The following is a 21,772-nucleotide window of genomic DNA, read 5'->3' as shown; positions in this document are numbered from 1 at the left end:
AGTGACTAAACAGCAACATACGTAGAAAAGCATGAAATTCACTAACTGCCGATGTTTGATTTTCTTTATTTAACAGTAATCTCTTGATGTTCCAACTACCTGGTTTTTGTTGCAAAAACTGCTGTGTATCCTGGCTCCTCCCTTATCTCTTGGAAAGTCCCCTGAGAGGCTGTCTCCCGGGGTTAAGTCCTCAGTATGTTTGTCAAATAAAACGTAACTCTCTGCTTTGAGGCTGTGTGTTTTTTTCAGTTGACAAGGTGGTGGCCCTAGCTAGGCTCCCACTCACAGTGCCAACTGTGGTCACCCCTCAGAGGTGGAAACGACCCTTTGGTGCATGTGCGGCATCATGAATCATGACTTCTGAACCAACCCTTGGATGAGGAAGCCCATCCTATTTCTGTGGCAGCGACTACATTATTCTTCATTATCCCTTCCTCCTGGGCTTCCCAGGTGGCGCTAGTGGTAAAGAACCCCGCCTGCCAATGCAGGTGATATAAGAGACTCAGGTTCCATCCCTGGGTCAGGAAGATCCCCTGGAGGAGGGAATGGCAACCCACTCCAGGATTCTTGCCTGGAGAATCCTCAAGGACAGAGGAGCATGGTGGACTACGGTCCACAGGGTCGCAACGAGTCGGACACAACTGAAGTGACTTAGCATGCATGCGTGCTTCCCTTCCTCCAAAAAGCTTGACTTGAGTGTCCAACCTCCTCAGCCCGCTCATAGCCCATCTGCTTCTTTCATCTTAACATTGAGTTTGTTTGTTAGGATGAAATTGTGGGCTCGTATGCCCATTGCTCCCATTCACCTGGTGAGTCCAGCCTAGTCCCTCAAACAAGACCTCACATAGACTTCCCTGGTGGTCCAGTGGCTAAGAATCCTCCTGCCAATGCAGGGCACACGAGTTTGATCCCTGGTCTGGGAAGATCCCGCATGCGGTGGGGCAACTAAGCCCAAGCACCATACCGACTGAAGCCTGCCATCCTCGCGCCCGTGGCCCGCGACAAGAGAAGCCACCGCAGCAAGAAGCCCATGTACCACAGCCAGACAGTAGCCCCTTCCACGCAGCACAGATGGAGACAAGCCCGGGCAGCAGCGAAGACCAAATACAGCCAAACAATTAATTAATTTAGCAAAAAGTGAAACCAAACAGGGGCTCACAAGTGCGGCAGTGGCTCAGCTTGGTCTGGGCCGGAGTCCTTCCAGACTTGTGGGGCAGGGGAAGGTGGAGGGGGGTGGTGGGTGGGAAGGAATGTCCCTGGGGATGTTCTCAGAGGAGAACTACAGGAAGGTGTCTCCATCAGCCTGGAGGGATTCGACTCACTGCTGGATTGTCTTTAGGTCCACACAGCTGTAAAATGGGGGAGCTGATATTTCCCTAACTGGGGCCTCGAGAGAAAGACAAGAAACAGCGTTGTCTGCTGGACTGATGACAGGAAGTGTTGTTCTCTTTTTGCTTTTGTCTCCCCCTTCCCCACCACCCACTTTTTCACCTCCTCTCTTCCTCCACCAGCCTCCAAATTCCTTCTTGCACAGGATCTCATTGTTATTAAAAATCCCCCTGGGGCAAAACAGGAAGGAGCAGGCAAGTGGTTACAAATTCCCCAGAGATGGAAGGGAAGCAGGCGGTCTGAACAGCCTGCCACCTGGCTGGCCTTCTTGAATCAGAGTCCTGTTGGCAGTCAGAGCCTCCTGCTCAGGTGCGTCATTATTTTCTGTTTTGCAGGAAGGATTGGGCGGCCGCCTCGCGTTCTCAGATCTTCAGCTGCCACCCAAGGCGATCTGCTCCCGGCTGGAGCCTTGGAGACACGACACCATAACAATGACATCAGTAATACGAACAATAATACTCGTGACAGCTGCCACTTAGGGAGCATCCACTCAGTACCGGGTGTTCTTCCGAGTGCTTTCACGTATGAAATCAATCCTCTCAAGAGTCCTCTGAAGTAGGTGATGTTCTCTTTAACTTTATTAATACACTGAGATGGTTCTTCATCCTCAGATGGGGAGAAGCGAATTCGTTGGTGGCACATTATTATTAATGATCTGTACAAGTCTACTTCTGTTTTCCTTCTTTATTTCCTTTTGCCCTCATTTCCTTCTGCTGTTACCTTTATTATTGTATATCTTTGCTAGTATTTCTGTCACTCCGTATCCTTTGTGATCGCTTTTTATTATTGTATATCCTTTGCTAGTGCAGGCTTCCCCCCGCACCCCCATGGCTCAGCGGTAAAGAACCTGCCTGCCAGTGCAAAGATCCAGGAGACATGGGTTTGATCTCTGGGTAAGGAAGATCTCCTGGAAAAGGAAATGGCAACCCACTCCAGTATTTCTTGCCTGGGAAATTCCAGGGACAGAGGAGCCTCTGGCTACAGTCCATGGGGTTGAAAGAGTCGGACACGACTGAGCAACTGAACAACAATCACGATTTGCAGTTATTTAGCTTGTGTTGTTTATTTCCTGTGAAACCGCTGAGGGCAGAGTTTTTATGGCTGCTCGGTTATCTGATACACAGTTTGAAACCAAAACTCCTGGCCTTTCCCTGCACAACTGTTCCTTCCGCTTCCTCCCATTTTAGAAAATGGCAGCTCCATCCTTCTGGTTGCTCAGGCCAGAGTCTTGGAGGCATCCTTGACCCTCCTCTTCTTTTTTTTTAATGTTGAACATTAAAAATGTTTTATTTTATTTTATACTGGAGTATAGTTGATTTACAATGTTGAGATAGTGTCTGGTGTACAGCAAAGTGAATCAGTTACACATATACATATATCCATTCTTTTTCAGATTCTTTTCCCATATAGGTTATTACAGAGTGCTGAGTAGACTTCCCTGTGCTATACAGTAGATCCTTGTTGGTTGTCTACTTTATATATAGTAGTGTGTATATGTCAATCCCAAGCTCCTAATTTATCCCTCCTGCCCCCTCGGTCCTCCTCTTTTTGTGACATTCTCCGGCTGATATCAACAGACACTGTGTAACAATCCCTTCAAATAGATCTAAAATCTGACCTCTGACCTCCTATGAGGATGTCATCCTGGTCCGAGCACCATCGCCTCTCACCCGGGCCACTGCAGTCATTCCACACCAACCTCTGCACCTTCTTCTCTAACCGAATACATCAGGCAGGCTCCTGCCTCACGGTCTTTGCCTTTGCTATACTTTCCACTTAGGCATTTAACCACTGCCCTTGAGGGTCATAGACAAAGGCGTAACAGCACGGGGTACTGAACAAGCATTGCGGGTAAAAGAACAGAAGGTTTGGTGGACAACAGTTGCCAGCAGACCAAACCAGTCGATCCTCAAGGAAATCAACCCTGAACATTCATTGGAAGGACTGATGCTGAAGCTGAAGCTCCAGTACTCTGGCCACCTGATGCGAAGAGCCCGACTGATTGGAAAAGACCCTGATGTTGGGAAAGAGTGAAGGCAAGAGGAGAAGGGGGCAGGCAGAGGATGAGATGGTTGATGGCATCATGACTGACTCAACGGACATGAATCTGAGCAAATTCCGGGAGGTAGTGAAGGACAGAGAAGTCTAGTGAGCTGCGGTCCATGGGGTCACAAAGAGTCGGGCATGAGTTAGCAATTGAAGAACAGCAACAGCAAATGGGCACGGAGGTCTCTTGGAACAGTCAACCCCAGCACCCTAGAGTTTAGAGCGCGGTTGGGATTGAGTGGGCATGGGGGTTCAGAGACGGGGAATATTGGCACAACATGGAATGAAGGCAGGAATGGGACAACTGGGGAGACCCAGAAATGCCTCCAGGAATTTCCCCAGTTTCATCTGAATGAACGAACCATCATGCGGCTCCAACGTTAGCTGTGATGAATCAGAGGGACACATAATGTCAGGGCAGAAGATGCTGCAGACAAGAGAATATTTTCAGGAAGAAATGTCTTGGGAGTATAGAACCCTCTTGAGTACAAAACATAGAAGGATCTAGAATATTGGCAGTGAATAAATACTTGAAGGGGTATAGGATGTTGTCAAGGAAGTTCCATTCACAGAACACAGAATATCGTTGAGATGGGCAGACGGAGGCATTCAAGTGTTCCACAGATTGCACATTCAGATGGTGATCTAGGTTTTATGTTGAAACGGTTGGGAGATCTGGAATGCTGTCTTTGTTGGGACGTTCAGGGGACTGGGATGTTTCAGTGATGCAGTGTCTGGGAGAGCATGATGCTGAAAATGACTGAATGCTTTTGAAACGTGCAGTGTCAGCTGGGATTGGAAGTTTGGAGAACGTGGGTTGCTAGTGCAAGTGGAACGCTTTGGGAGGGACAGAGAAGGGCTGGGCAAACTGAGTAAGGGGGCAGGAACGCCAACCCGACTTTTATTGTGGGCCCTTCGTCCATTTCCGCTGCCAAGTTTTCCGCTTTCGGATTGTTTCTTGGATCCATGGAACATACTGGGAAACTCGGGTGTAGACACCAGGCCGGTTGGGCTGCCCACATGGGAAGTCTCCCCAGGAGATGATGCCATGAAGTGTTCCGTTACAGACCAGGGGACCCCCGGAGTCACCCTAAGTGGGAGAAAGAGAGAGGCGGGGCGTCCTAAACAAAGGCAGAGCCACACATGGAGGCAGAGAGAGAGAGACAGGAATACGGAGAGAGGGCGAGAGAGAGAAACAGAGACAAGCTGACAGACACAGAGAGACAGACAGACATTTCTGTGTCTCTCCCTGTTTTTCTGTTCTTCAGTTCCATTAAAACGGCGGTGGCTTACCTCACACACCTGTTCTTGGTTCTCTGGCCCCAAATCTCACCTTCTACCCTTCCCCACCTCTCAACCCTGCTTCGACTTTACAGCTCCTTGGTATCGTCTTACTATTGAGTTAATCCAGCCGTGTTTCTGGTAGGGCATGCCATACACCTGCAGGGCCACTTCTCCCTCTGAGCCCAGGGCAGACATTACCAATTGATAAGGTTCATATTACTACTTCACTATCATACCCTTTCCCATGAAACCAAAACTCAATCTTAAGAAGCCCCCCTCTCTTGGGCATAGGGTTTTTATTATTATTATTATTATTTTGTTTTGCCTGTGTAGTACCTATTTCCCCTTATTTTGATGACAGCCTCCTGATTTTTGCATTTGGAGAATGCCCTCTCGCCCACTCTCAATCCATACAACTTGTCCATGCCTCTGCCCCCACAGCTAGTCACAGGACTCAGACTTGGTCCATCAGAGAACCCCACAGCTCTGGCTAGAGTGGTGGCTCAGGACACGATACAGCTGACCCTTGAATCGCACAAGGGTTAAGGGCACGGACTCTGCACAGTAAAACTCCCCCTATAACTTGTAATTAGCCCTCTATATACGCTGTTCTTCAGTGTCTGAGGTTCTGCATCTGCAGATTCAATCAGCTTTGAATCGTGTATTTACTGTAGCACTTACTATTGAAATAAACTTCATGTATAAGTGAACCCATGGAGTCCCAACCCGTGTTGTTCAAGGGTCAGATATCCTAAGTCAGCCTAGTAAGAGAATCACGCTCAGAGATTATGTACACAGTTGGAAAGGAGATGCTTTCTCTTTCAAAGATGGTTCCCTAGAGGGTAAGATTTAAGACCAAAGCTGCTGGGTGCAACATGCTATATGGCATGGGGAAAGTTTAACTGAGAATGAAACCAAAACAGAAGAGCTGAGAGTTAAAGAGAGGCAGACTCTTAAACATCACGTGGGCACCTGGATCCATCCATGCCTGAAACAAGACATCCTGGACTTTTCAGTCACAAAAGCCAGGGTTTTGCTTAAGCTGGTTTGTGTTGGGTTTCTGTCACTCACAACCAAAGGCGTCCCAATATTTATAGATCTCAACACAAAGATCTGGGTAGCCACTGTTAGCCAAAGCCCAGGCTTGAGATGAATTGTCTTTGCCAGCCGTGGGTACCCTCTTTTTATCCTGACCCTCTATGCTAAGAGACATCTCACCTTGCAAGGACTGGTTTGCCAAGGCTGGAAGCAAATCCTTCCCCCCAAGCATCGGTCCCCACCTCCTGGCTTGTGGCAACCCACCACCCCGTTGGCCTCACCTCACAGGAGTCCTTGCCACCCTCTTGTGTGCCGGCACAGAGCATGTTGGGTGTGATCTTCCCCGGGTAGACTTGATGACACTCTTCATCTGAGCGAAGCTCGATGTTGGCGCATTGGAGGGTTTGGGGGTAAGTCACTGAGGAGGAGAGAGAGGAAGGTCTAAGGGTGTCTGTTCTGGACAGATTAACGGCATGGATGTTGGATGGGCAGCACGTCTGTAGAAAGTAATGACGGGAAGACAAAAATGGGAGAAGAGATGGCATATGTATTTGGGTAAAGTGATGGAAGACAGAAATGCGGAGAGAAGGTGGGGGAGAGCTGGAAGAAAGGATGGGAAGTAGAGGCAGATGGAGAGGAATGGTACAGGGGCAAGTAAACACATCTCAGTAAGAGACTCAGTGGGGAGGCAGATGAGGACAGAGGTGGAGCAAGTGCCGCAGAAAGATGGAGAGACGGTGCGGGAAGGGACAGGACGGCGCGGTGAGGGGGGAAGCGGAGACGGGGAACGCGAGAGACGGTGCGGGAAGGGACAGGACGGCGGCGCGGTGAGGGGAGAAGCGGAGACGGGAAACGCGAGGAGGAGAGACGGAAAGAGATGTGGGAGAGCAGGAAGGCGTGCTGGGAGAAGGATGGGGAAACGAGACGAGCGGAGAGCCTGGGACAGCCAAGCAGATGCAAAAGGCCTTTGCTGCTATAGAGCTCAGCGTATAGTCATATTCGTATATTTACATCCAAAAGATGTGTTTGTTCATATTTTATTATACTTAATAACCAATATATTAAATTTAGTCTCTAAATTATAAATGACACATATATATTTAAATACATATTTATGTATATGTTATTTGTATACAATGTATTTAAATATATCATTTATAGCTTAGGAAATAAATCTAATTTCTATAATTTACATATTTATATACAGATGTTTTACTACGTAAATCCATATAAATATAATATGCACATATACTATATATTATATATTTTTACATACTTATAAGTTTATATATATTTATATAAAGGAAACATAATTTTGTATATGGTATATAACATGTAATTATAGCTCTGTATTCATAAATTTATGCATATTTATATAAAGGAAATATAATCATTTACATGATATGATATATTATATATAGCTATATATATTTATACATTTAGATTTACGTATTCTTTATAAATATGGACTATAAATATAACTATATATACTTATACATTTATATTTATACATTCTTTATAAATAAAACTTTACATATATTTAAGTATTCTTTATAGAGAATATAAATATAACCTTATATATACAATTATATTTATATATTCTTTATAAATATAGACTATAAATATAACTTTATACATACTTACACATTTGCATATTTATAAATATACATTTATGTTTATGTATATTTGTATTTTTACGTATTTACACTTATATATTTACTGGAAGGATATATATACCTTTATATATCACATATGTGATACATGACTTATCCCGTATCTAATGAATCTATTTTTATCTGTAAAGACTCCTGCTGCGACCTGCCCTCCCGTCTCTGCCCGTCTCCCCGGCCGCTCTGCGCAGCCGCCGGCCACCACACGTGCGTACCCTGGGGGCTGGTGGTGGTCCCCCAGCCGGACACCAGGCAGCAGGTGCCGGGGGGCAGGCAGCGGCGGTGGGAGAGGGGCAGGGTCTGGATGTGCCTGCTGAGCTGCACGGAGGACTTCAGTTCCAGAAGCATGATGTCGTGGTCATGGTTCAGGTGGGTGGGGCTGCTCTGGTACCGAGGGTGGGGGATAGCTCGAGCCACCTCCCGCACCTGCTCCCCAGCCTCTGCACGCGCCAGGACATGCTTGCCCAGGTACACTCTGTACCCTCTGCGGTGCAAGAAGCGGGTGGTCAGAGCGGTCCCGGACCTCGTCTCCTTTCCCATCCCCAGTCTCACCCTTCCCCACCCCGCTTCCTTATCCCCAAAGGTGTCTGCTTCCACATCCTCGACTCCAGTTCCCTCCAAACCCTCTGCTCGGACTCCCTTTCCATACCCACACCCCCACGTGTCCACCAGACCTCATGCTCACCCCATGCCCATCACAACCCAACTCCAACCTCATCCTCAAATTCCACCCACAGTCTCATCCCCAGCCCTTGCCCCCGGGGCCCCACATACTCCTTTAGACAGTGCGCTGCGGTAAGGACCCATCTGGGGTGCACCAGGACTCCCCCGCAGAGCAGCCGCCCGTGCACCTGTAAGGCTGCCTGCCAGGGCTGAGAGTGGGGCGCACAGGTGTAGCCACCAGGGAGGAACCCGCTGGTCCCATTGGTGCCGTTGAGAATCTTGGGGTACTCCCGAGAGATGCCTGGTGGAGGAGAGAACTTGTTAAGAGAATTGGGGTTCACAGGGAAAGGAGGCCTGGCGTTAAGGTTCTTGGGCTCGGGGAGTGAGTCGAAGTTTTGCTCTGGGTGGCCAGGAGCTGATGATTCACTTGTCGGTCTCTGGGGGTTGCCATTTTCTACGTAGTGGAGATGAGCCAGGGTGAAGAGGTTGATGTCCCTTTGTTCTAGAAGCGCCAAACCCTCCTCTGGAGGTTAAAAGAAGGGTTTGGGGAATGAGGAAGCTTCTGATACGTAAGCAGAAGCCTGACTTCTTCCCACCTGAATTTTCTCTCTTGGTCCACCATAGGGATTGATTTCCAGGAGTAGAAGTGAGCCTAACCTACCTATCTAGCTAGGCAGTATCCATCCATCCATTCCTCCATCCTTTCAACAAACACTTCTTGAGTGCCTTCGTGACCTTAAATACCGTTTATAACCTTTGTGAAGGGAAATTTCCTGGTGGCTCAGATGGTAAAGAATCTGCCTGCAATGCAGGAGACCCAGGTTGGAGGCACAGCAGTCCACACAGAGACAAAGAAGGTCTAATCCTGGGGCTTCCGTGGTGGTCCAGTGGTTAAGAATCCACCTGTCAACGTAGGGGAGACAGGTTCGATCACTGGTCCCGGAAGATCCCACATGCTGAGGGGTAACTAAGCCCGTGCATTGCAACCACTGAGGCCCGCATGTTCTAGAGTCCCTGCAACGAGATGCCACCGCATTGAGAAAGCTGAGCACTGCTCGCCACAACTGCCCAGTGCACCAACCAAGACCCAGCACAGTCAAGACAAATAAAATAAGCAAAGAAATTGAAAAAAAAAAAAAGACGTCTAATCCTGAATGTGCCACTTCCTGGCTGGGTACAAGTCTCAGTTTTCTCTGCTGTAAAAGAGGGAAAGTTATAGCTCGTCTCTCATCAGACAGCTGTAGGTTCCATAAGATCCTACATTCAAGACACACATAGGACCTGGTGTGGAGCAAGCACTCAGGAAGCAGGGAGTGCTATTAATTGCACCCTCAGAAACTGAGTCATCATCACTTCTCTTTCAAACCTGATCTTGCCAGGAGAAAGTTTTCATGATGGTGCTCATATCCTTTTAACATCTCTCTTGTCTTGCTGAGCTCACCTTTTCAAACCAGGAGGAAGCAGAAGGTTGCCGTCAGCTGGCAACCCCCAAAATTAAGTAGAACCAGCTGCCTTTCCTATTTTGGGGCACGTCAAAAAGGGAAGCTGCCTATTATTGAGGGAGGCCAGAAAGGGAAATTGCCTATCATCAACAGGCAATTCAGTAAATATTATGATTGAAAACAATATTGGTCCCATTCAATAAATACTGTTTCTGTTCATTGTGCGGAACTGATTCTTTTTCCATTGTCCTTCAGTTGCTAGGTCCTGTCTGACTCTTTGCGACCCCATGGGCTGCAGCATGCCAAGCTTTGCTGTCTTTCACTATCTCCCAGAGTTTGCTCAGATTCGTGTTCACTGAGTCGGCGATGCCATCCAACCATCTCATCTTCTGTCGCCCTTTTCCTTTATTTATAGCAAAAGATGCTGTTTTCCATTTAGAATAGTGATATTAACTTCAAATATGCTCTAAGTAAAGAAAAAAAAAGTTGCCTCTATGAAGACCATTAGGTTAAAAATAATAAAGATGGTTTGTGCAAAGTCCCTTCAGTCATGTCCAACTCTTGCAACCCCGTGGACTGTAGCTTGACAGGCTCCTCTGTCCATGGGATTCTCTAGGCAAGAATCCTGGCAGGGGTTGCCATTCTCTACTCCAGAGATGGTTTGCCAGAGCATAAAGTCCAGGGTGTGGAGGACAGGGCGGGCAATGGATTAAGGTCCTGACTCAGGCACTGCTGGTGACTTTGGGGCAGGACCCTGCTGTCTGAGAGTCTTGAGTTTTCAGCTATGAAACTGGAGTAATTGCCGAGCACCTACCTCACCAGGCTGTTAAGGGCTCCATAAGACCTGCATGTGGAGCTCCTAGCTCCGGGGCGTGGCACACAGGAGGGGATACGGGAGTCCTAGGAGTGTCACCACAAGACAGAAGTTACCCTGCTTTCAGCCCAAGAGTGGTGATGGGTGCCTGAGGACCCCCCTCCTTCGGGTCCCAGTTCAGGTGTCAAGTCCTTTGGGGGCCCCGGTTCTGGGCCAGGAACCGCCATTACATCTCTGGGCTTCCAGGTTGGCTCCTTGAAGCCATCACCTCGCATCACAGTTCTAACCAACTATTAGGGGAATTGTCTGAATGATGTCGGCATCCATCTCTGCTAGGCTCTGGGTGCTGAGCACAGGAACTGTGTCTACTTGTGCAGCACCCGCGCAGTGCCTGCTGCTCAGCTGTCTGTTGAATGAATAAATGAACAGGGTTTCCCCCTTGCCTGCCAAGGCAGGGAAAGGAGACTCAAGTGTGAGGAGAGGACTCTCTGGGGACCAGCTCTGCGTGGAATCAGGTTTGGGGGTCTCCTCCCTGGTAGCTCAGATGGGAAGGAATCTGTCTGCCAGTTAGAAGATGCGGGAGGTGTGGGTTTGATCCCTGGGTCAGGAAGATCCTCTGGAGAAGAGAACAGTAACTCACTCCAGTATTCTTGCCGGGAGAAATCCCATGGACAGAGGAGCCTGGCAGACTACAGTCCAGGGAGTTGCAAAGGGTCGGACACAACTGAGCAACTAACACTGTAATGATTATCTAGGACTAAAGAACAATCTAGAAGGTTCTGGAGGGGCCTGAGAATAGAGACAGAATACTACCAATAAAGCAGCGTGTGCACTCACACACATGCTCACCCTGGCGTCCCACTGCGATCCCACGGACTGTAGCCCGCCAGGCTGCTCCGTCCATGGGGATTCTCCAGGCAAGAATACTGGAGAGGGTAGCCATGCCCTTCTCCAGGGGATCTTCCCCACGCAGGGATGGAACCCTTGTGTCTTCTGCATTGGCAGGTGAATGAATTCTTAACCCCTAGGCTGGGCGACCGGGAAGCCAACAAAGCAGTAATAACGACTATCTTCCCAGTCCCTTCTGTCTTTCAATATTCATAACCAGCCTTTGTGGTAATGCTTCCACGTTACAGATGAAAGAAAGAAGCTAAGTTACTTGCTCAGTGTGGCAGCGTCGGGATTTGAACCCCTGCCTATCTCTTCTAACTCTCGAGCTTGGGAGGGTCTTGGGGGCGGACTTTCCGGTGCAGAGCAGGACAGTCAAGTGAGAAGGCTGGTGTGCAAGGCCTCGAGGGCTTAACGACACGGCGGGGCACCCCGGGGAGAGGTCCCCGGCGGGTGGGGAGCACGCGCTGACCCCAGCTGGGTCACCAGGTCACGCAGGGACACGCAGGGAGCCCGCCCGCGCCCCGGGACCCGCCCCCAACACCGGTGGGCTGGGGGCGGAGCTTGCGGCTCCCTGCCCCTCCCGCCTCCCACCATTGTTTGCAGTGGCCACCCCGCCTCCGCCCCCGCGCGTTGCATTCTTACCTCCTGACCAGGCCACCGTCAGGAAAGAGATCGCGGCGGCCAGGGGCCACATGGTGACTTTGTGGTGGGGGGCAGGGCGGGCGGAGCCTGAGAAGTTGAAAGGGAGTAAGAGCGGGCCAGAACCCCCGTCTCTGGATGCTCCCTACCCGCTGGATTCTCCCTGCCCGCTCTGCTCTACGGGTGTCTTGAGTGGCCTCTCCTTTACTCTGAAAACCTTGACCCTGGACTCTGCACCGACCCCCATCTCCCAGTTCCATTCTTGGTGTGTGTGTGTGGCGGGGGTGGGGGTCCCGGTAACGCGATGGGAGGGGCAGCTAGCACATCCCTCCCTGGGGCTGCAGCTGTCTCCCCGCCCTTCACCCTGGGTGGCCAGTCCCCCCACCCCAGCCCTCCAGCTGTCTGGATCCTTGGTGCACTCTCGTGCCCCTCTCTGCCCCCTGCAGGCGCCTTCTCCCCTCTCGGACACCTGGTCTGAAACAGCATCTTATCTTCCCGCTGCTTCAGCTCTCAAACCTCTGCAGATTTCTGCCTGGAACCCTGCCTCTGGCCCTGCCTCCGTCTCCCTGACTCAGCTGCCTCCCTCCTCTCCGACCCTTCCCCCTCCCAGTGTTCCTGCCCCTGCCTTAGGCAGCCCCTACCTGGGTCGGGGCCCCGCGTGACTTCTGCTGCAGCTGCCTCCAACTTCAGCCTCAACCCATGGCTTTTAACCCCTGAACTCCCTCCCCCAGCGCCTTCAGCGTTTCCCTGTTGCTGGCCTTCCCTTCTCCACCCCCAGTGTCTCAGCAGGCTGTCGCCAGGCACCCCCAGCCTGGGCTTGGCCCTTCTCAGCGGGGCGGAGCTCCCAAGACAAGCTAGGATCCAGATCTGGTTCCGCCTAAGTTGAACCCACTGTGAACTTTCAGGAAGCAAGACCCATCTGGGAGGGAAGGGAAGAGCCCAGTTCCTTCCCCAGGTGCACCTTAAATCCCCCGGGGGTCCTCTCTAACATCAACCCATTTTTCCATCCCACTTTCTTATCTCCCCTCCAACCTTGTTCAGCCGCTCAGTCGTGTCCGACTCTTTGTGACCCCATGGACTGTAACCTGCCAGGTTCCTCTGTGCCACTGGACCACCAGGGAAGTCTGTCCCACCCAACCCTACCCATATTCTTAATATACATCAGTTCCCGGCCATTTTCCATCCTCTTTCCACCTCCCTACCTAATTTTAACCATGGTCCACACTTAGCATCAGCCCATCCCTCAGACCCATCCCTGTCCACAGCCATTCTCAAGTTTAATTCTCCACGTCAAAGTCAACACGTCTAAGTTCCAGTTCTCAGCCTCATCTCCAGCCCTTTTTCTTCTGGAAAACACAAGGATGCCGAAACTTACCCTACCCTGCCCCTCTCTCCAAATCAGACACAAGAAGGGAACCTTCAGATGGGTGGATAGAAAGTCAACATAGATTGGATGTGGGCAGGGGTTGGATCTGGGAAAGCAACATTTTGGAAAAACGTGGCCTTTGGATAAAGCAGGGATGAGGCAGTCCACAGGGGCGTAGGTGGGGAGGGAGAAGCAGGAATCGGAGAGCTTTGGGGCATCCGGGGGCCGGATGAGGGGGAAGAGGAAGGAGGAAGAGATGGTGTTTCAGGTGTTTGAGGAATGAGAACGCGTGTCCTGGAACTGGGCCTGGGTGGATCCTGTGAGCTCATCCTGGGGGGTGGAGGAGGCAGGATTAGGGATTAGAGAGGACCGAGGTGGGGTCAGAGTTTGAAAGAAAGCCAGGGATGGGGATCAGATGAAGTCTGGAAAGAGACAGCGGTGGTGTCATGGGGATAAGGAACTGAGATGGATGGAGTAGGCTTTCATCTCAAAACTGGTGTGACCCATATTGAGAGATTAAAGGTTTGTATATAAGGGTCAAATCTAGTGTTAAAAGATTTTTTTTTTTTAAAAAAAGAGAGGATCTAATCATGACACTCCTGCATCTATAAAATGAACATATGTCCAAGACGTTATTTGGATTCATTAATAAGTGATGGAGCTAGCAAGGTGTTAAAAAGAACCACACACATCTGGGCAATAAGAAGTGCTGAAATGAACAAACAAATAGATGCAAAACTGGCTTATTCTATGTTGTCTAGTTGCTAAGTCGTGTCCAACTTTCTGCCACCCTATGGACCGTAACCCACCATGTTCCTCTGTCCACTTTCCCAGGCAAGAATACTGGAGTGGGTTGCCATTCCCTTCTCCAGGGGATCTTCCTGGCTCAGGGACGGAACCCACGTCTCCTGAATTGGCAGGCGGATTCTTTACCACTGAACCACCTGGGAAGCCCTATTCTGTATGGAGGGGAGGGAATTGTACTTCCACCTGACAAAAGTCATTCACTCGGTTATGGATGAGAATTATTTGCACTGCTATCAACTGTTTATCATTTGCAGGGTGGTAAAGTAGCTCAGACAGTAAAAGAAGTTGAGACCCCATCCAGTCATAACTCGTCTAGTGTTCCACTGATGGTATCATCGGGTCCATCTTAAAGCATTTCACAACTTTCCCCTACACTAGGAAGAAAAGTTTTGTGGTCAGGTTTAGGATGGTAGGGGGCGTTGTTGGGGGTGGGGGGGGATCTGATGCTAGCAGGCAAGTTTGGGGGAGAGAATGGACCTGGGGTGAGGCTGGGGTTGGAGTTGGTTGGGGGGGATAGGATTGAGTTGTAGATGGAAGGGGTCTGGGAATAATATTGTTGATGGAGTTCAGTTGGGCTGGGGCTGGAGATGAGGCCAAGGCCGAGTGTTTGGATGTGGAGGTGCTGGAACACGGGTGAGCTGGTGCTGGGCATTGACACGATAGTGAGCACTAGGCATGTCTGTGCTGGGTCAGCTTTTGGTGGGAGCAGGCTGGGTCATAGCTGTGAATGCCTCTCAAGGTGACAGAGAGATCACTGTCCTTCCCCACCTTGGAATTAGCCCAGCTCCCAGGCCTGGGCCCAGAGTAGAGACTGAGTTCAGCTCCCCACCCCCGACCTTTTTTGCTGTTGTTGTTGCCCTGGGATCTTAAGTTCCCTGACCAGGAATCACACCTGTGTCCCCTGCATTGGAAGCACAGAGTCGTAACCACTGGACCACCAGGGAAGTCCCCAAGTTCACTCTTTTCCAATCAGTTTGGGGTCAGGGTGAGTGCCACGAGGGACGGTGTGGGGTGAAGTGAGGTGACAGGCTTGTGTGGGAAGTTGGGGTACCTGTGCCCTCTGGTGGCCTGGGTTCACATTTCCAGAAAAAGCCTCTCTCACTTGGGAAGGGCTGGGACTTGGAGTGGGGGTGGCTGGTTTTGGTATTTGCTGAGGGGTGAGTACCAGGTCAACACTGACATTAGGGCTTATGATTGGCTGACTCTTGCTGAAGTGAGGTCCTGGACCCCACTAAGAACTAGGAGTATTCCACCCCCTCGCTGGATGAACTGGAGCCCGCGGAGGGCAGTGAGCTGCTGACAGGCACGTACCAGTTAGACCAAATCCGGGGGGTCTCATGGATCAGAGAAAGAAAGGGACAGGACTAGAAAAAGAGACCGTGTTCCTAGTGATGCAGAGCTGAGTTCAGGTGACTCGGCTGCCCTGTGACTCAGGGTCCCATTTGTAAAATGGTGCTCTCAGTAGCATCTGCCTCATAGAGAAGGAGTAAATGAGTTAATGTTTGAATAGATGCTTAGGCCAGAGTTTGATATGAACCAAAGGCCACAGACGTGACTTGTTATATAAGTAAACCTGGTGATGAAGGCAACCCAAGGTTCCCGGGGTGGGGGGGTGCCCCACCCTAGCTTGGCTTCAAAATGGGATTCTTTGTCAAGCAGGAACTGGAAGTTCTGGTTGGAAGTGCTGGCTGGGGTGAGAAAGTTGGCCCCACACCCAGGCCTAGAGCAGAGGCCCCGGTGCAAACGCTAAGGGAAGGGGAGACCAAGAAGGACACGCAGAACACACAGAGACAGAAAATCAAGGTGGATGGGAGAGGGCAGGCAGAGGAAATGCAAGGAGAGACCAAAAAAAAAAAAAAAGGGCAAGACATTTAAGAGGGAGAAAGACGGAGAGGCACCTGGGCAGAAGCCGGACTTGGGCTTTTGGAGAGAAAGATGCCCAAGAAATTCAGGCACGCGCACTCTTTCTTTGGAGCTAGATCCGTGTTATTAAGGATGTTGGCCCTGGTCACCATCTTTCTCTGCAGCAACGAAATACCGCTTTTCATCCATCGAAACAGCAAAAACTGGAAGCGTCAGTCTTGCCATCTACCTGCTTGCTCCGCTTCCTCTCCCATTTCGATAGATGAGCAGTCTTCACCGCCCTCTAAGACAGACCCCTCCACCTGTGCCAGGTACCCCATCCCCTCTCACCTCCTTGAGGACACTGTTCCAGCCAGCAGTTCTCTGCTCCCTCGCTGGCATCATCAATTTTTTTCCTTCCCCATTATCATACGAACACGGTACAATTTCTCCCATGTTCCATGGAAAAGAATTAAAAAAAAACCCAAAAAACCCTGCTCTTAGCCTTCATGCTCGCCTCCCATTTTTGGCTCCCCATGACTGCAACTCTCCAAAACGTTGGCCACACGTCCTGTCTGGCATTTCTCTTCTGTTCTCTTGAGCCCACTCCCTGCAGGCTTCCTCCCCTGCTAACCGTTACCAACTGTGCCCCTCTGACGGGCACCAGTGACGTCTGCGTTACTGAAGCCAGTGGCTGGCTCTTTGGGGTTTGCCTTACTTGATTCATTGGCAGCATTTAACGAGCGGCTCACTTCCTGCTCCTCTGAAGTCTTTCCTCGACTTCTGAGACACTAGCCCCTCCTGGCCCTTCTCTTATTTGACTGCTTCGCCTCCGTGCCTGGTGCTGCTTGTTTCTCGTGAACCTCTACATGATCAAGCATCTGGCCCTCTTCTCTTCTCTGCCTATGCTCACTCCCTTGGTGATCTCATCGTGGCTTTAAATACCACCGACATGCTGACGACTCCCACATTTCCTGTCTCCAGCCAGACCTGGCTCTTAAATTCCCCACTTCATGTCCAACTGCCTACTCAACAAATTCACCTTCAAAACCAAGCTCCTGACCTCCACCCCTCTCGCGTTCCAGATGAGCTCCTCTTAAGAGTCTCGGTCTTCTCAGTCAAGAGTCTCTTTGACCGTTCCACCCCTCCGCCGTGACCTCAGTCCTGCCCTTGAATTTCTTTTCTTGCACGCCACGCGTCTGTTTTGCTGCCAAAACCCTGCCCGCTTTGATATAGACCCGGAATCGAGACCATTTCTCAACACTTTTCATCCTCGCCACCCCAGTCCCTCCCAGCCACCCTCATCTCTCACCGGGATTGTCACAACTTTCTTACCTGGTCTCCGATCTTTCGTCCCTATCTGCCTACACTCTGTTTACCGCACACAGCTGCCAGCGTGACCCTTTAAAGAGGTAAGTCAGGGCAGGTCGCTCCTCTTCTCAACAGCCTGCAGACCTTGCTCTTATTCAGAGTGAAGATTGCCTCATGGTGGCCGAGACGGCTCTGGAACCTCTGCTTCCGATGGTCTTCCCATATCACTTACCCCTTCCCCTTCTCCCGTCCTTCCCATGCCACGCACAACCCCATCTCAGAACCTTAGTAGTTAAGGACTTCCCTGGTGGTCCAGTGGCTGAGGATCTGCCTGCCAATGTAGGGGAGGTGGGTTCGATCCCTGGTCCGGGGTGATTCCACGTGCCGCGGAGCAACTAAGCCCATGGGCCACAAGGACGGAAACCCATGTGCTCTAGAGTCCATTCCGCTGCGACAAGAGAAGCCACTGCAATGAGAAGCCCGCTGGTCATGGCTAGAGAAAGCCCGTGCACATCAGTGAAGACCCAGCACAGCCCCAAATAATAAATAACAGAAAAGAACTTCAGTAGTTCAGTTCCCACTCCCGGAGCCCTCTTCCCCACCAGATGTCTGCCTGACTTCTTCCCTTCTTGCCATCTTCTGTGAAGACGTCCTTCATTGCTGTAGCTGGAGATCCCTGAGACGAGGTCCGGGAATCATTAAGGAGGACTCACTGAGCTCGGAAAAGCTCCTTTGCTCAGGATGTTGGCTTACTCCAGTGAGACAAGATGGCGCATGGGGCCAGGTCCAGGGCTGACCAGGGTGTGCTTCCAGCTTCCTTCTCCTGTGGAGTTGTATAGACAGACGGTGCTTACGTTGCCCAACAACAATGTGTGACAACACATACAGAGTATGGCCCCCCAGGAAAGCTCACCTGAGCCTTGGTGTCCATGTTGTTTTTATTGGGTATTGGTCATGTAGGCACATGGCTGTCCTTCTGCACTGCTAGCTTCCGTCTTCAGCCCCTCTGCAGGTCCAGCATGCCCCCAGACCTCCACCACGAATCATCCCATTAAAATAGACTATCTGACGTGGCCCAAGGCCCCTGACTAAAGAAAGACACTGTTATTAGGCAGAATATTCCAAGGGCTTACAGGTTACCTCCCAGAGACTGAGCAAGGGCCAAACTTTTCTTTGTAAGGTAAACAGTCCTGCTGAATTGACCACTCAGTGCACAGCCATTTCCTTCTCCAGAGGATCTTCTTAACCAAGGGGTCGAACCCATGTCTCCCGCATTGCAAGCGGATTCTTAACTCTCTGAGCCATGAGGGAAGCTAACTCTACCTTACTCTGCCTGCTCTTCCTTACTTTTCTCCAAAGCTCTTACTCCTATCCGTACTATGTATATACTTCCCTGGTGGCTCAGACGGTAAAGTGTCTGCCTACAATGCAGGAGATCCGGGTTCAATCCCTGGGTTGGGAAGATCTCCAGGAGAAGGAAATGGCAACCCACTCCAGTATTGTTGCCTGGAAAATCCTAAGGACAGAGGAGCCTGGTAGGCTACACCCCATGGGGTTGCAAAGAGTCAGACACGACTGAGCAACTTCACTTTCACTTTTCACTTTATATATATATATAATTTTTTTTTTTTTGGCCACTCTATGAGGTTTGTGGGATCTTACTTTCAGAACTAGGGATGGAACCTGGGCCCCAGCATTGAAAGTGCCTAGTCCTAGCCATTGGACCACCAGGGAATTCCCAATATTACATGTTGTACTTATTTATCTGTCCCTTGTTTGCCCCTCCTCCAGAATTGAGTTCCCTGAGAGCAACAGTACTGTGTGCTTTGTTCCTAGAGCAGTAACTGGCACGTAATAGGATTCAATGAATATTTGCTGGATGAGTGAATGAACTGCAGGCATTTTTGAGGCTGTGGTTAGATATGAATCCTTCTTATCCGAGCAAAAGCTTGCCAGTACTTGGTGAAACTGATGAAGAGTAAGACTTTTGGTCCAGTGATCCTGCTTTTCTGAGTATTCCAGAGAAGCCTTCTGTGGATATATACGGGGCCTGCCCCACAGTGATCATTGCACTATTGCCTGGGTGTCCATCACTGGGGAACCGGGTCATTAAACATGGAGGGTGTATTCCATGAGTGGTGCTTCTCAAGCTGATAAGCATTGAATCCCCTGGATTGCAGGGATGGGGTAGGGGGTTGGTGGCTCGGGCGAGGGATCTTGTTATAATGCAGATTCTGGTTCAGGTGGTCTGGGATGGAGTCCAAGCCTCCGACTTCTTTCTTTTTCAATATTCATTTATTTTCAGCTGTGCTGGGTCTCCGTTGCTCAGAGGGCTTTTCTCTAGTTGCGGCCGAGTGGGGGCTTCTCTTCGTTTCAGTGCCCGTGCTTATTGCGGTGGCTTCTCTCGTTGCCGAGCATAGGCTCTAGGCACACGGACTTCAGTAGTTGTGGTACGTGGGCTTCGTCGCCCCCCAGCATGGGGAATCTTCCCGGACCGGGACCAAACCTGTGTCCCTTGCATCAGCAGGCAGATTCTTATCCGCTACACCCCCAGGGAAGTCCTGATTCACAGTTTTAAAGGTTATGCTGCCTTGACAGTTTTTGTAAAGTGTTGACTCTATTCTCCGCCAGCAGTCTAATGAGCTGTTGTAGCCAGGTAGGTCCCAGGCCGCCCCCTCAGAACTCTCTAATCCTGGGTTGTCCCCCACGGCCGAGCAACTGGACACATGTGGCCATGCTGGCTTCTACTGTGTCTGAGTTCTGCAGTATCCAAGCACAGAACCTCGAGAAGATGGAGATGGGATCGGGAAGGGCTGCCCAGGTACTTGGGGCTTCCCAGGTGGCGCTAGTGGTAAAGAACCTGCCTGCTAAATCAGGAGACAGAAGAGACGCGGGTTTGATCCCTGAATCAGGAAGATCCCCTGGAGGAGGGCATGGCAACCCTCTGCAGTGTTCCTGCCTGGGAAATCCCATGGACGGAAAAGCCTGGGGGGCTATGGTCCATGGGGTTGCAAAGGGTCGGACACAACTGAAGTGACTTGGTGCGAACACATGTCCAGATGCTCACCGTTACAGACACAGCACGACAGACATAAATAGCCTCGAAGCATAGATATCAGCAATGATAATTAGCAATTGATGAGTTTTGAGTATTGACTTTTCAAAAGTGTACATTATTTAATTGCAAGTTTCTGTAATTTAATTTTCTATTATGGCTGTGTTGAGCAAGCAGCGCTCCAAATCCCTGAAAATTTGCCAAGAGGCTCTTATGGGCTGGTATGAGCTGGCTCTGGCGTGCGTACAGGACCTGCCACCCAGCCCAGGTTTAATGACCTTTTTATTCCTAGCGACTCTCTGCCTTTAAATGATGTTTACTGTTCTCGTCTGGCACCTCCTGCTAGGATGTAAGCTCTGGGACGAGAAGCCTTTACACTCGTCTGGCTTGTTCCTGGGTCTACTTCCAATACCTTGAACCATGCCCGGCGCACAGTAGGTGCCCAATGAATAGCGGTCCTTGAATGAAAATAATAGAATGACATTCATAACACAATGATGTTGTGCAAATTACAAGCAACACGTTGTGACAACTGATGTGTGCCAAGGAGGCACATTATCGCAGGCCAGCTGGGCTGGTGCCTGTGGGAAAGGAGGGTATCCGGAGTCAGGGGGCGACAGGCAGAAAGAAGTGAATAAAATGAGTTCAGGACCTGAACTCAAGGGTGTGATAACTCGACTCTCCTCACCTGACATCTGATTAGGAAAAAGAGGACCTCTTCATTTGCACCATGTTTTCCCAGGAAACAAGGTGGGGCTTTGCCCTGCCTGTCCTGGGCCTCAGCAGTCCCTACTCACAGGACCCCAAAAAGAGGCTGGGAGAGGGGTGGTCCTGCTCAGGGGGTCACACTGCAAGGCCGGGGCATTTTCTTCCACCACACCAGGTACGGTGGATGGCGAGGGGGCGGACCCCCGGGGGACACCATGCGCCTCAGGACACGGCTCCTGGCTGGCCATGATCAGACCTCTATGCATGTCTGTTGAGTGCATTAAGTGAATGGAATTTAAGATTGTTAAAAAATTTTCTTTAAGCTTTTTATTTTGTATTGGGGTATAGCCGGTTGGAGAAGGCAATGGCAACCCACTCCAGTACTCTTGCCTGGAGACTCCCATGGATGGAGGAGCTTGGTAGGCTGCAGTCCATGGGGTCGCTAAGAGTTGGACATGACTGAGCGACTTCAGTTTCACTTTTCACTTTCATGCATTGGAGAAGGAAATGGCAACCCACTCCAGTGTTCTTGCCTGGAGAATCCCAGGGATGAGGGAGCCTGGTGGGCTGCCGTCTATGGGGTCACACAGAGTCGGACACGACTGAAGCGACTTAGCAGCAGCAGCATAGCCGGTTAGGGCTTCCTTAGTGGCTCAGTGAATAAAGAATCCACCTGCCAATGCAGAAGACTCGCGTTCGATCCCTGGGTTGGGAAGATTCCCTGGAGGAGAAATGGCAACCCACTCCAGTACTCTTGCCTGGAGAATCCCATGGAGAGAGGAGCCTGGAGGGCTACAGTCCAAAGGA

General features: G+C 50.4%; 1 protein-coding gene across 1 annotated transcript; it reads right to left on the bottom strand.

Annotated features, from left to right (window-relative positions):
* Positions 1-2,110: 2,110 nt before the first annotated feature.
* Positions 2,111-12,648, bottom strand: KLK13 (kallikrein related peptidase 13). Its single transcript, XM_055411484.2, has 6 exons — positions 12,518-12,648; positions 11,880-11,966; positions 8,202-8,391; positions 7,643-7,911; positions 6,039-6,175; positions 2,111-4,525 (listed from the first exon to the last, which is right to left on the bottom strand). Exons 2-6 carry the CDS (start codon positions 11,929-11,931, stop codon positions 4,337-4,339), a joined length of 837 nt encoding a protein of 278 aa, XP_055267459.2. The 5' UTR covers positions 11,932-11,966; positions 12,518-12,648; the 3' UTR covers positions 2,111-4,336.
* Positions 12,649-21,772: the final 9,124 nt, after the last annotated feature.

Source organism: Moschus berezovskii, chromosome 22 (genome assembly GCF_049115385.1).
Source record: "Moschus berezovskii isolate FMDL1 chromosome 22, NW_MosBer_1.0, whole genome shotgun sequence".
Lineage (NCBI taxonomy): Eukaryota > Metazoa > Chordata > Mammalia > Artiodactyla > Moschidae > Moschus > Moschus berezovskii.
Note: the sequence above shows the minus strand (reverse complement) of the source record. Positions and strands in the feature narration are given on the sequence as shown.